Source organism: Clarias gariepinus, chromosome 1 (assembly GCF_024256425.1).
Source record: "Clarias gariepinus isolate MV-2021 ecotype Netherlands chromosome 1, CGAR_prim_01v2, whole genome shotgun sequence".
NCBI classification, from domain to species: domain Eukaryota; kingdom Metazoa; phylum Chordata; class Actinopteri; order Siluriformes; family Clariidae; genus Clarias; species Clarias gariepinus.
Genome location: NC_071100.1, coordinates 41,923,369 through 41,938,423, shown reverse-complemented (window position 1 = coordinate 41,938,423; position 15,055 = coordinate 41,923,369). Strand labels below are relative to the sequence as shown.

The window sequence follows — 15,055 nt, the reverse complement described above, 5'->3', positions numbered from 1 at the left end:
GGCACGCGTCTCCTAGTATATAAGCCGCAGATGACGTCACGATTCGGGCGGTACCGAGTGGGCGGAGCGGAGTTTACAGAGATAATGTGATTTGTTATCATCAGACGTCCATCAAGCTGTGGAGGAAGACGGAATGAAAGCAGTTGAAATGATGAATGAAACCCGCACTGATCCAATCACTGAGCATTACAGGAATACATGAGAAAATGCCAGTCTGCGTCACAACGGCATCTTTAATCAATCATACCCTTAATCAGAGGAATGACATCTCCTTTCAGAAGCGTGGCCCGATCCAGTCTTACTCACTGTGCGATTCAGTTCCGTTCCCCTTTCCTGGCAGTAAAGTGTATCAATTTCGTTCAAAATCCCTGGCCGCATAAAACATGAATGAAATCAATAGCGCATACCATGGCGAACGCATGTGCTGCCCCCTGGTGGCTATACTGCACTTACAGCCCTACTGTTACTCGACGCATTTAAACGCAATGTCCTATTTCTGCCTGGCAGCACGACTGTTTAACTCACTCACTCACCGTCTACACCGCTTTATCCTGTACACAGGGTGGCGGGGGCCTGCCTGGGGCCAATGAGGCGGGGTGCACCCTGGACATGGTACTAATCCTTTGCAGGGCACACACACACACACACATACACACACACACTTTCATGGTCTTTCACACACTAAGGGCAACTTGGGAATGCAAATTAGCCTAACCTGTATGTCTTTTAGACTGTGGGAGGAAACCAAAGTACACAGAGGAAACCCACAAAGCACAGGGAGAAGAACATGGAAAATCCTTGCACACAGATCTAAGCCGGGAAGCGAACACAGAACCTGAAGGTTCAAGGTGACAGTGCTAAGCACTTGTTTTTATTTTATTGTATTTTTTTAATATACAAAAATATTTCTAAACACAAAAAAATTGATGTGCTGTAAGTCTTTTTAAAAAGTGCCCTACATACATGGTGGCTTAGCAGTTAGCACTCCAGAGTCTGTGTGCTCTCCCCATGCTTGGTGGCTTTCTTCCAGGTGCTCCAATTTTCTCCCACAGTCCAAAGACATGCATAATTGGCATCCCCAAATTGCCCGTAGTGTGTGAATGAGCATATAAATGTTGAGTATACCATACTTTCACAAATTAGTGGAAACACGACCCTAAAAGACTTGTGCCTGTGCTTAAGGGGGAACAGTCACTGAAGACATGAAAACTGAATTTGTCAACATTTTATTTTCCATGGTCAATGTATGCAATCTTGAAAACCAAATCAAGCATGTTAGGTTTTATGAGCAAATAGATTCAAACTGTTTTTTTTTTCCCTGATCCTCCCGGGAAACAACAATTGCTGAATTATCAAACACATTTATAGACATGTCCTAATAAGTATTTTCAGCCATAAAAAATACCATTTATTTAATATGTTTTTGCCTGCTAACAAAAGCATATTAAATAAAAAGACAATAACACAGGAATGGCTAACAAGTGAAAAATTCTTCAATGGCTAGAAGTTAAATTCATCTCCTTTGGCTTTCTTCTCCTGTGACTCTGCCCAGGCCTTGTTGATGGTGCGCTTCATTTCATCATCACCCTCCGAGTAGATTTTCTTCAGCATATTCATCAGCCCCTCTCCAGGGTCTGCATTTTCATCATAGTTGGGCTTGCTGAGGAGAATGTATGACATATTAGTATCATTAAGTTATATCAACTGTTATTACATTTTTATGGGAAACGAATAAAGACAAAAAAAGCAATAAATTAGAAGTCAGAGTTTGAAAAGAGTGGTTTAAAAACATCTATTCAGGGTGGAATCACAAGACACACACACACACGTTGATTCATACAGGCACACATTATTGTACTTATCAGAGTAAACTATTACACTGACAAATAGTTAGATTTCTATACCACTAATTCACTTTTTCACCAAGACATTTACAACGTATTTGGGAGATGTGTCTTCAGATGTGTCTTCCATCACATTTTATGACATCAATATCTTACTGCAAAGCACTTCTCAAAATATATAAACTGTACAGATCTCACTTAAATATATAAGCTTATAATAAAGTCTAATGTAAAGAAAAGAAAATGTAAACAAGTTTAGTATTATAAATTCATTATTAGAAATGTATAATTCTTGATACAGACATTTGAAACATACAGTATAGCAGATTTAGTATTTCTGACTGATATGATATGCTATGCCAATATTAAACAAGTATTATACAGGATGTTTTTTTCTGAATTGACAAAGTAGAAGTAGAAAATTCAAAATTTCTTAAAATGTATTCATACAAAAAAAATAGATGAAAATAAAAGATTACACAAATATTATTAGCTAATCTCACTCTTAATTTAGAGCTCTGTTCACGTTCCCTTTACTTTTTGACTTATCCTATAATGCTCATGACATAGAACACAATCTGAGATTACTGAATGTCTTTATATGCCTTCCGTCTCCACAGTCACTGTACTGTAGATTATGTGGTCATTTAAGTGTTTTGTGTTCATTTGGGGATATGTTTTTCATGGCCATACATGGGGATATGTATTTAGTTGGCCATGGCAGTTGTAGTTTCTCACAGAAGCAGATTCTTAAAATCTCCAGGAGCTTTAGGGAGTACCTGCTACCATGTATCCCAAAGTTTCCCCCGGACCTTTAGAGGATCTTTTCTGTATAACCACCAAAAGTCCCTAAAAGGTATTTTGTGTTACTCACTGATAAACTTTATGCTTTTCTTTTGTTGGTTCTAAAAGTTGACAATTGTTAAGCAGTACCTATAGACATTTAAGGAGATATATATTCTGAACAAAATTCAATTGTTAAAAGCGCTATACAAATAATATTGAATTGAATATCCCGAACAAAATGCACAGACAGAGGCCATATTGTAACTGGCCATGATGATAGTAGTTTTAATGGTGTTCTTTTATGGTAGTCTAGAGTATTATGACATACTTACTCTTTTTCCTTAGACTGTTTCTCCACTTGTGTAAAACAATCCCATTTCTTTGTTGTCTTCTTTTTGCACATGACGAGGACCATGTCTGTTTTCACCTGTTTTGAAAAAACACCCTCAATGACTAAAGCAATGCAGTTAACTGATAATACTTAGTTATCTCAGTATTGGAAAAATTGACACACCTTTCTACTGCTTTCCTCCACTACAATGGGGAACAAGAGATTGTTGACTGTCATTTGATAGTTTTTCCCCTCCAAATCTTTAACAAGAACATTGAAAGACCTGTAAAAGACAGAAACTGCATTAATATTTAATATCAGAGGATACATTTATGCAGAACTGGAATGTAACTAATTACGTTTACTTGCTTAATGTAATTAAGTAAAGTGCTTAAGTACATATTTTACAAATCTGTACTTTAGTTGAGTTGATTAATAAGGAGATACTTTTTTACTTTTACTCCAGTACATCATACTGTACAGCAAATATCTGTAATTTTACTTCACTACATTTCTGCGTGTATTGCATAAGTCTGGGGCTACACTATATAACTTCAGGCTTATGTAGGCTTCAAAAATCTGTAAGTGTATGTAGCGGTCACTGACCCGACCAAGTAATGCATACCATCTATAGCCAATGAACATAGACAAGATGGGATTTCTCCCTCCTCCACACTCAAAAAAAACAAACAAACAAAAGTCATTTAGTTAAGAAATATTTAAGGACAGGTCCACCCTGAACAATTATTAGTATGTAATTTCTAGTATGTAACATCCAATAAAATTTCTGAGTGAACCTTTATTGTTTGAATATCTTTCATTGACATGTTGATTTAAGTTTACTTTGGCTATAGGCTTACAACATTGCTCACAATGCTTTCTGACTAACTATCGATAGTAATGAGGTAGTGCTTTAATCCTTCAGTCGGTCCAGCTCTCTGTTTAAGCAGACCAGTTTCCAAAACAGCTTTTATACGAATAATTCTGTTAACACCATTGTACAGTAGACGTCATCTCTCAGACAGCAACCTAGCTGACCTGAGCGCTGCTGTAATTTATTGTGACTGTTAAATAGCTGCCCTGCATTCTGATGACGAGTCCAACATTTGCTGTCATCATTATTTCTACACTGGATTTTTCAATAATATGATATTGACCTAAAAATAGTGAGTGAGAGTGGGCTACCAGCATTTGAGATTATTTAATTCTTCTCCATTTAAATGTTTAAATTGTAATGTAATCACACTAGAAATTTACGATGGCCGTGAAGTGCAAGACAAATTAACAAAATTGAAAACAAAATAACAAATTCAAGTTTTGCACTTCAGGGCCACCATAGAAATTACCCTGTCACATCAACATGGCACACAACACATAACCTCTAGGGCAGTTAGCACCAGAGTAACATAACATATCCAAATATTTAAGAAAAAAACATCATCCGCTAATATGTATGTTTGAGTGTGGACTTAAAATAAAGGGAACAACTGTAGATTTCAAACATCTTAACAAAGATATTCTTTATGAGACATTCTTCAGATCATAAGTCTATTACACAACAAAATTAATGAATATAGTCAAATTATAATTCCTCTATAAAGCAGGAGAAAAGAAAATACATACACGGTATAAAAATGTGCTCAAATATGTGGTACAATGTTTTGTATATTTACCTTACCTGTGCTTTTATTATTGAACATTCCTAACAGTTAAAAAAAACAAAAAAAAACTGTTTCGGTCTCTTGTACATAAGAGTACTAGCTAAAGCTACTAGTACTCTAGTACTACTAGTACTTTGTTAGGTGAAGAAAAATCTATCTGATAACTTATCTGCTAACTTAACTGTAGTTTATAACAGTGGTTCTCTGCCTTGGTCCTAGAGCACCACTTGCTGGCAATTATTTAATACAGCAAGAAAAACACTAAAATGTGCAGGAACTCTGGTCCTCCAGGACCAGCGTTGAGAGCCACTGGTTTATAACAATCAGTTCATTAGTTACTACTTGTGCTTATCTGCAGTTTGACACGTAACATACCTGTCTGTAAAGCTGACCTGAACATTGTCAGCAGGGACTGTATGCACTCCATTTAATGTGATGTAAACTTTTACAAATTTTTCTGACTGGTCCCAACCTATAAAAGAAAAAAAAAACACAAACAAATAAATAAATAAAAAAAGCACTGTAATTAATGGAGGGTTTACTAGGCATAAGAATCCAGTTAACAGTACAATTAATGTATACACACCATAATTGTTTATTTTGACTGTGTATCCCTTGACTGTTGTGTCTGTCTTGTCTACAGAGTCTCTTTTTGCTTGTTGATCCCTCTGTTGCTGTTTATGAGCTAGCTCTTTCTCGATCCTTTTCTGTTCCTGTGAGAGGACATCCTGCACCCGTTTCCTCTCACACATCTCCAGGAGTCTTGTAACTTCTTTTAGGTCACACTCAAGTCCTGTGATCTGCACAGCAAATGAATAAATAAGCAACATAATCAACTGCAGCCAAGGCTGCTGTGAATAATGTTTATGCAATATATGCAAAATATATTATGCAATTTATAATATAAATCTGACTGTGTTTACATGATATCGTCTTTGTCTCTATCAGTCACACAGCTTCTGAGAAATGTCACTCAGAAAGTCACTACTTAAAATTTGTATTTTCAGTGATAACACTGACTATTATTAATTAATTTAAAGCCCTTTACTATTTTAAAGAACGTTTTGGACTCATACCTGTGACATGTGGACATATGGCATAACTAAGATTGAAAATTCTAGAGACGTTATTTGCCATTTGTACACATACCGACAGTATAAGTACACTGGAATTTTTGAGCAGTGATAGTAAATTTTTGAGACTGATACTTTTACTTTACAAGAGATAAAGTAGAATGAACATATAATACAAAAATAAATAGAAAAAGGATTTTAGCTACAGACTTCTAACAGAGGTGTACAGTATGGTTGTGAGACTAGCCATGTCGTACGGTTTGGAGATGTTGCTGCTAACAAAACGACAGGAAGCAGAACAACTGGAGGTGGCAGAGCTGAAGATGCTGTCATTTGCATTGGCAGTGACAAGAATGGACGGGATTAGTAAGGATTAGGAACATGATCTCTAACGTGGTCCCCACATGTCCTAACTGCACTGTCCCTTTAATATACATTAAAGGGACAGTGCAGGTAGAATTTGTGGGGACCATGTTAAAGAGGCCAGATTAAGATGACAAACGACATGTGTAGGAGGGATGAGGGTTACATCAGGAGGAGACGTTAGAGATGGAGCTTTTAGGCAGGAGGAGAAGAGGAACGGCCAAGAGGAGGTTTATGGATGTGGTGAGGAGGACATGTACTGTAGGTGATTGGAGTGACAAGAGAAGATGGGAAAGAGAGTTAGATGGAGACAAATGGCCCACTGTGTCAATCCCTAACAGGAGCAGCCGGAAAAAAAAAAGAATAAGTAAGAAGACTATAACAATTATTTAGTAAACTCTACTGTGTTTAAAACATGATCTCCAGATACTAAACTACTGCACATTACATTTACAAATTGCAGATTGTCATAGGTTTAATTACACATTTGACGTCAGTCCCAAAAGGCCTTTTTTCATAAATATAAAGCAAAATAAGCGAAAAAGGTCAGAAAAGATCTACATAATTTACCCAGTTTAATTCTAATTACACTTTCAGTTTTCTTCATTAGCTTTAGCATTAGCATCACTATAACTAGCTAATAACTGGCTGAATCAGTAACACTAGCGGGTAAACAGTTTAGCACAGTGCCAAAACAAACTGACAGCCAAGTAAGCCAACTAAAACCATCACACAAACACACACACTCTAATGTGCATTCAGTGTTTGATGGATAATATGTATCACAATAATAACACATACCTGCTCGCTGAGCTCCATGACTCTGACTGCTCTAATAATCTCTGCCTGATCGGAAAGGTGTATATGTAAAGCATGTGCAGCTGCTGTTCTAGAAGGTTTCTGCACTGCCGCTTTACTTCCGGTCTCAGAGCAAAATAAAAGTCACTTCAATATTTTGAGTCCAACCGCATTAACAGTCCAACTAACACACACCAATACTGATACTTATCATACACACTTATTATAGTCACACTTTAATCTCTCTCTCTCTCTCACACACACACACACACACACACACACACACACAATTTCAAAATAAAGGCACGGAGCATCACTATTGCATAAAATAACTAAAACCTATATATTAAAATTAATATAAATCAATAAATAAGCAATACTAAACGCCTAAAAACAGTCATTCTATAACTGCTAGAGGGGCAGTGGTGCCTCATATAGTTAAAGCTTTGGGTTACTGATCAGAAGGTCAGGGGTTTAAGCCCCAGCAGTCCCCATCATTTCCCTTATTGTTTAACAGCAGTTGGAATCCAGTAGGTTGCATTACCATCAACTGTAGGTCTCATTCTCCCTTATCTGGTCTCTTAATTCCAGTCTGGCTTTTCTTAAAATAATTATTTAATGCTCGTTTGCCACTTTGTTTGCTTAAAGAACAAAAATAATTGTCAATGGTGTTTGTCATAGATGCCTTCACTACCAAAAACTCTAATTCTTCCAAAAAATCTGTGTCTAGAAACTCTTATATTTTTAACAGGAAAGTACTGAAAAAAATGTGACCTTGAACCTGTCTAAATAAAAAATGTATTGGTTTATCTGGTGACTCCAGTGACAACTCCACATAAATCCTTCAAATATTCAATCACTCGTTCTCAAGATATTACACTTGATCGGAAGCCCATACGAATGAACAGAGAACCTTGACACCTTCATACAGCGTTTAGTGACTAAAATAGTAGAAAGTTTGCACATTAGTCTTTATGACACCTTTCACAGTAGTAGTGGGTATGTATATATGGAAAGTGTCAAGATTTTTATTTTTGTTCTTACTCTCCTTATAAATTGAAAACCTAAATAAAAGGTAGGACAAATACCTGATTGGGTTTAAGGAAGCAAGCTTTATTATGCACAAAGCAGTAAAATACAGATACCCAGATTATTAGGACAATTTAAAGTACAATATCTTCAAAAATGAACATGAAAATGTGGATGATGCATTTCTGCTAGGACTATGAACATTTTGAATGTTGGTTTCCCCTTACTGAAGCTGTAAGCACTAAATGGTCCACTGTTTTCACCACATTGCTCTCTGTATGCCTGACATCTGATTGTGGTCTGCTAGATGTCTGAAAACAATGCGGCTCAATCGCCACCGGCGTTTCACTCCGCGGGGTCGTGAGGTAATCACACATCTGTTGCGGATACGAACTGGGCAACTGTCTCGGGGCAATGCAGCAATTTCTTTATCAGCTACCTCCTGCAGGAAGAAAGTGGTGTCTGTGTCAACTTTCTGGTCTCACAATTGGTTTGAGAGTTTATTATCTTTTTTTTTTTTTTTTTAAACATTTGAGATAAAATTCAGGTGACTTAAAAATCATTATTTCCATATACAGAGGTACTCTCTTAATATCAGCAGTATTAACATACAGATAGCTCAAATATATGAAACACCTTTATGATCTCACCATACATTTGCAAATAAACATTTTTAAAACTTAAGATTATCCATCTTAAATTTTGCAAATACGTGTTGAGCGAAAAGAAAGCAGCTAATCTGAGGGGTGGGTGTCAGGGGTACAGTGATTTTGGAAAATGTGTACTATTAGTAAAGTTGGTTTATAAAACTCATTTCACATACAGGGATAGAATTTAGCAAGTAGAAAAAGCACCAACTCAATCTGTGACGGGCTTCACCTGTAACTCTTTGGGTAGGAGTGTGTTCTTTCTGATGGCATTGATCCGCAGTCTTGTGTCAGCATACTCGTACGCCATCTGTCTTCTTTTCACATCTCTCAGCATTCTCCAGTCAACGTAATAACTTCGGACCTGCTCCAATAGTCCCTGTGAACTTCTGCATGGCTGCATACACACACACATACATGCATACACACATACATACATATATATATATATATATAGAGAGAGAGAGAGAGAGAGAGAAAGAGAGTAAATATTAAAAAGCATAATTTAGCCTTATTGTTAGACCACTGTTACCAGCGTATGAAAACCTAAAATATATCTGAGAAAAAAAAAAAAAAACAGTTTCAAGGACATGTATGATCTAAGCCAAGTTTAAGCCAGAGTCTGACAGAAAGCTTACTTATTGACACAAGACCTGAACAACTCATTATTCTGTGCATAATATGTAAATAAAATGTATCCATGTATACAAACTACATAAACTATACTGTATAAACATTTAACAAAAAGAGTCTAAATCTGAATGGTTGAATTTCTTACTAATACCTATGTAAGAGACCTAAATCAATGTAAAATTTTAATAATATATGGCTTTATGCTAAGGAGATAAAATCATATCACAATACATGAAAATATTTCTATTGCTTCAATACACATGTACAGTATGCTAACTGAAAAAGTATCACAATACAGTATGTACAGTATGCTAACTGCTGTCACATTTAATATGAAAATCAGGACAAAAAACAAAAACTCAGTACCATTGGACTGAAAGGAGACGTTAGAAACAGTTGCCCATTGTAACAGCATTAATTATATTTAATTGATGATAATAATTTAGCAAACTGCACAATTCTACTAAAGACACTAAAACATGCTGAAAATATAATATAAGCCACAAAAGTTAGAAAAAAAAAATGCACCTGGATTTAGCAGACATGCTTCCATTGATAAATATTAAAAATCCTTTTCTTAATAACACAATATACATATAGGGTTGCCAATGATTTTGTTATCTTTTTATAACATGTACTGGTAAAATAGGTGAGTATAACACTTATTTTTAACCTTCATAACCTTCACTTATTTTTGTTTATCTTCATATCCATAAAGATTGGACCTTATGACAATGGGGTAAAAGCGACTGGTGGCATTAGGGGAGGAAGGCAAGCGATGCCCCCATGATGCAGTGGAAGTGCATGAAGTCAGCTGATGACCTGAAGTAGTGAATGGCACGGGTATCACATCTATGAAGTTTTTCTTCTCTGATCACACAGGGCATATTCTAGGACACAAACTGTGAAAGAGTGGTTCTGGGAGAATGAGGAATCATTTTCATACATGAACAGGCCACCACATTGTGGTGTAGCTAAAGGTGAGTGAATACAATTTTGGAGTGTGTGAGGTTTTTTTTTTTGCCAGGCAGTGTAATCTAAATAAATAAAATAAATGTTTTGTCTGTATATTGGTCAGATATCTTTATGTATCATACATTGGAGGACACGAAACCAGTCTGTCTGTCCGTCTGTCCAGCCAGATTTTGTCACAGCATTATGCAAAACTAGCTACACAGAATTTAAGGAAACTTCTAGCTGAAGTGTCATAACGTTAGCAAAGTTTTCCCCCCACAGCACCAGAGCAAAACATTACAGCAAAAGTCAAAACACAACAGAACTTAAGGCTGTGCAATCAGGCAGATCAGTCTAACTGATATATACACTGTGAATAATTTACTATAACATTAAGTAATAATATAAATAATTTGTAAAATATCTTACAAGTTTACATGTTCAAACGGCATATAATGATTTACTATACAATAATATCCGGGGGTGTTCAAGTCAAACCGGTTTGATTAGATTCCTCACCGAATCAGTGTAATAAATAAAAAAGAAATAAAGCCATTTGCACCTTATGTAGTGTGTGTGTGTGTGTGTGTGTGTGTGTGAGCGCGCGCGTGTCCTTCACAGACATTTCGGATTCCCCATCAGGTTCTGGCAGTTAGCTATAGCACATGCTTATACGGTACACGTTACAAAGCCACACAGATCTCGAGGTTTTCTTTTGCGAAAGCAGTAGGTATAGTTTTGTACACAGCAGCTCTGAAACACACCTGGTGTGACATTACCTGTTTAGTGAACTTCAACGAAGACTGAAGTAACCCCAAACCCAACCGTAGCATTGTGCAGGCAGACATGTTACATTTACTCGTTTAGCCGCTCGCTCACTGCCTGGTTTGACTTTGAACGTCGTTACTGCCATCTAGTGGCCTTGGACTCAAACATGTGCATAGTGTCCGTTTAGCAATATGATATATTAGCGTTAGAGTTTGTCGACTTGTTTAAAAAGTTAAAGCTAAAAATAAGCCTATCAGTTTAAAAAAAGTAATTATATGTAAATGAAGTCAGCTTAAATCAGTGGTATTATTTCAGGTTGAAGCCCGCAGGTCTGTCTTTCTGCAACAAAGCTTATTTTAAAGTAGATGATTAAATCTGGTATGTAACTGTTTATAACATCGCTAGTTTTATTCCATTGTTTCTGTTTCTTGAGGATTTTGTCGGCTTGTAGGTGCACTACCCTCGTTTGTGTTTCTTACGCTTACTCCGTCTGTACACTGTAAACTATTGCGTTACAGTAATTGGCTTTGTTCAGTGTCGCGTATATCCGAACCCACCTCGAGGGAAAAACGCTACATTAGTAAAAAAAAAAATAAAAAAAGGCTGAAATAATCTGGCACATAACTTATAATAACTTCACTTAATTTTGAAAACATTTTGATTTCATTTAGGCGCAGGTTTAACTTCAGCTATAAGTTTAAGCTAAAACTTAAATTCTGGACAGACAGAGAGAGAGAGACACAGAGAGAGACAGACAGACAGACAGACTGGTTTCGGGTGCTTTCAATGTATGAAAGATAAAGATATCACTTAAAAAGCGAGTTTTGACCAATATATAGACAAAACATTTATTTATTTAGATTACACTGCCTGGCAAAAAAACCTCACACACTCCAAAATTGTATTCACTCCCCTTTAGCTTACTACAGTGCACAATGTAGTGGCCTGTTCATGTATGAAAATGATTCCTCATTCTCCCAGAACCACTCTTTCACAGTTTTTGTTCTGAAATATGCCCTGTGTGATCAGAGAAGAAAAACCTCATAGATGTGATACCCGTGTCATTCACTACTTCAGGTCATCAGCTGACTTCATGCACTTCCACTGCATGAAGGGGGCATCGCTTGCCTTCCTCCCCTAATGCCACCAGTCGCTTTTTCCCCATTGTCATAAGGTCCAATCTTTACGCTTTCTAGCAAACAGAGGTTTAACTTTAAGTTTAGCGTATTGAAGTTATGTACTATCCACTTATGGAAACTTGAGTGTAAATTTCAGGCTACCCAGGATGCATCTCATATAACCTGAAAAATTTGAATGAGGTTAAAATATAATTTAAATGCATGCTACATATTTAATGAATAGCATTTATGACAGTTAAATTCATTGCAAATCATTGGTTTAATGCATTAATACATAATCATGTTTATATAAAAAAATTATTGACTGATGATCCAGATTATAATTATATAATTTTAACAATTATGTCATAAATATGTTATACAAATATATTTTTTTCCCAGAAAGTCTTCAGGACAGAGGAGTCCTGTTTGTATTTATTACTGTATATATCAACAGAACATTTCAACACATGTGGATATTATTTCACTTGTCACATTCAATTAATTGTTTCAGTGCAGCTGAGACATTTCATTAATTTACCCCCTTTTAAAGAAAAGGTCTTAATTTAAGAACAATGTGACTAACAGTTATACTGAACACATGATTCATTTTCTATCCAAAAAACAATAGCTTTCCAAACTCTATCAATAACACAATAGGAATAATAAGGAATCTACAACCTCTTAATGTTCGGCAGCTCCAATACAGTATGTTGTTTCCAACACAGCCTGAAAGAAACCATTGATTCCTAATCTGTGATCATGTGTTTAAATCTGCGTGTGGTTGCCTATATACAAAGTTTAACTCATTTTACTTACATAAATAAGAAATAAGGAACAGCTGGAAGTAATGGGCAAAAGGAAGATTACTGGAGGCAGTTTTTGGTCATTTTAACGTAGTTCCAAAGTTGTGGGACGCAATCTGACAGGTTATGGTCATGTCCATTGTGGTAATAAATTAACATTTGGAAATGCAGCTCATGCCGATTGCTTATAAAAAAGTCACAACATATAAAAACAGTTGAAGAGAATTAATTAACAAATTGCTAATGACTCTCCTACAACCTATGGAGACTATTATTATTATTATGAAAAGTTACTTTATTCACTATAAAAGTAAAAAAAAACAAAAAAGAAAACTAACATTTTTAATGCCCACTTAAACTCCTACATTTTGAAGAAAACCATTTACGTTTATTCTACATAATGATCTTTTTTTCATATAATAAATTTTTACATTATATATAAAAAAAAAAGGTTAGATTGGCAGCATGGCAATTTTAAGTTGGCATAATGGTTAGCACTGTGGCCTCGCCTCTCGAGTATTCGATTCTTGCCTCAGGTCTGTGTGCAATGAGTTTGCATGTACTCATGCTTAGTGGGTTTTCTCTGTGAACTCTGGTTTCCACCCACAGTCCAAAGACATGCAGATTAAGCTAATTGGCATTCCCAAATTGCCCGTGGTGTGTAAATGTGCCCTGCAATAAATGTGTACACTGTTCATTATATAGAAACTGAACTGAGGCTTGTAGACTCATGCAACTGAAATAGGCTCCAGGCCCCTGTGACAATGGACAGTACAGGATAAGCAACAAAGAATAGATGAACAATTTTAGGTTTATCATATCCGAACCAGGAAGGGCAAATAGTTGACATTAGCCGCCCTATCTATTTTATGAACTGCTGCTCTCACACAATAGGGTGGTGTAACTTACCCCTCCCCCTGAAACCACAGCCATTCTGCTCAGAGGGGATTTGAACTAATGACCTATAAGGAAAACACGTAATAATTTGATGCCCAGAACCTTATTTTGATGCAGAACAAAAAGAATCGTTCAATATTAATATATATCAATATATCAGTATTTCACTGGTCTAAATAGTTTTCAAGAACAATCTCCAGATCAATCAATCAATCAATCAATCAATCAATCAATCAATCAATCAACCAACCAACCAATCATTGTTAATTCTTTAAACAAAATCTGGTCCTATTAGTTCCTAGCGCCGCTACAATTTTTAATGCCAAAAGAGTTGTCTTGCCAACTAATTTCCCTCTCCACTTTAATTGCATTATTTTGTTTATATTCATGACATACTGTATAATATGACCTTTATGCTCTGTAACACTACAGGTGCTGGTCATGGATTCATTACCTGCACTGCAAAGCTGCCAGTGTTAGACCCTTACCACTCATGTGGCTTTTTGACTGAATTTTAAGTTGATGTTGAAAAAATCAGCTAAAGGTATAAATGTTTAAATGTAAGAGGTAAATGTTTACTGTGCATTACCACCCAAAGCACTGTACAGTAGAAGTAATGAGGAACATATAAAAGTCTACCAAATAAATTAATTAAAAAATATTTGAATATATAAAATTCTTTAACCTTCTTTTGTGGTGTTATAATGTTGTACAGGCATTGGCCAAGAGGCATTGATCATCAATGCTATTAAAATATAATATTTGAAAATCCAAAGAAACTCAAATCATAACAGCTTTAAATCCATGGCAGGCACACTACAAAGAAGTGCAAAATTCCTAAGTTCTTGCACAATATTGAGGTTAAATTTATATAAACCTCATGCTGGTCTGTTTGGAGATGTGGCAGACTTTATAGTAACATCTGTATATATGTAACACAATAGTGTCATTATAGATCCCCAAACTTTTACTAAAAGCTGGTGAAGGAGTTATTCATTTGTTTATTTGAGACTTCGGGTAGTCAGGTTACAGTAAAGTGCTATAAATCATTAGTGACCACCCAGTTTCTTATTCACCCATTAAGCTTCTTCTTGGCCTTAAATATGTCTGCATGTTCATTCTTGTATACAATAATACCCAAAGGAAATTACCTTTTAAACAGTATGAATTCACCAGAGAGGTGTGTTTAACATTCTAGTAGAAGTGCCAACAAGCCTTATGTTATATAACAGTCTTCACAGAGATATTTTTTTATTATTATCATCAGATTTTTATAGATATTGTCATGTGTTATAACCTACACAACCTATACAACCTATATATGTATATGATATTTATAACTGGATT

The 15,055-nt window shown here is 35.8% G+C and overlaps 2 protein-coding genes across 2 annotated transcripts; both read right to left on the bottom strand.

Annotated features, from left to right (window-relative positions):
- Window positions 1-1,210: 1,210 nt before the first annotated feature.
- On the bottom strand, window positions 1,211-6,991 carry cacybp (calcyclin binding protein). Its single transcript, XM_053512406.1, has 6 exons — window positions 6,860-6,991; window positions 5,209-5,422; window positions 4,998-5,094; window positions 3,145-3,244; window positions 2,963-3,057; window positions 1,211-1,660 (listed from the first exon to the last, which is right to left on the bottom strand). Exons 1-6 carry the CDS (start codon window positions 6,875-6,877, stop codon window positions 1,501-1,503), a joined length of 684 nt encoding a protein of 227 aa, XP_053368381.1. The 5' UTR covers window positions 6,878-6,991; the 3' UTR covers window positions 1,211-1,500.
- A 957-nt stretch (window positions 6,992-7,948) lies between these two features.
- Window positions 7,949-11,016, bottom strand: mrps14 (mitochondrial ribosomal protein S14). The gene is made up of 3 exons (XM_053500976.1): window positions 10,899-11,016; window positions 8,765-8,929; window positions 7,949-8,327 (listed from the first exon to the last, which is right to left on the bottom strand). The coding sequence occupies exons 1-3, from the start codon at window positions 10,965-10,967 to the stop codon at window positions 8,145-8,147; spliced, it is 417 nt and encodes a 138-aa protein (XP_053356951.1). The 5' UTR covers window positions 10,968-11,016; the 3' UTR covers window positions 7,949-8,144.
- Window positions 11,017-15,055: the final 4,039 nt, after the last annotated feature.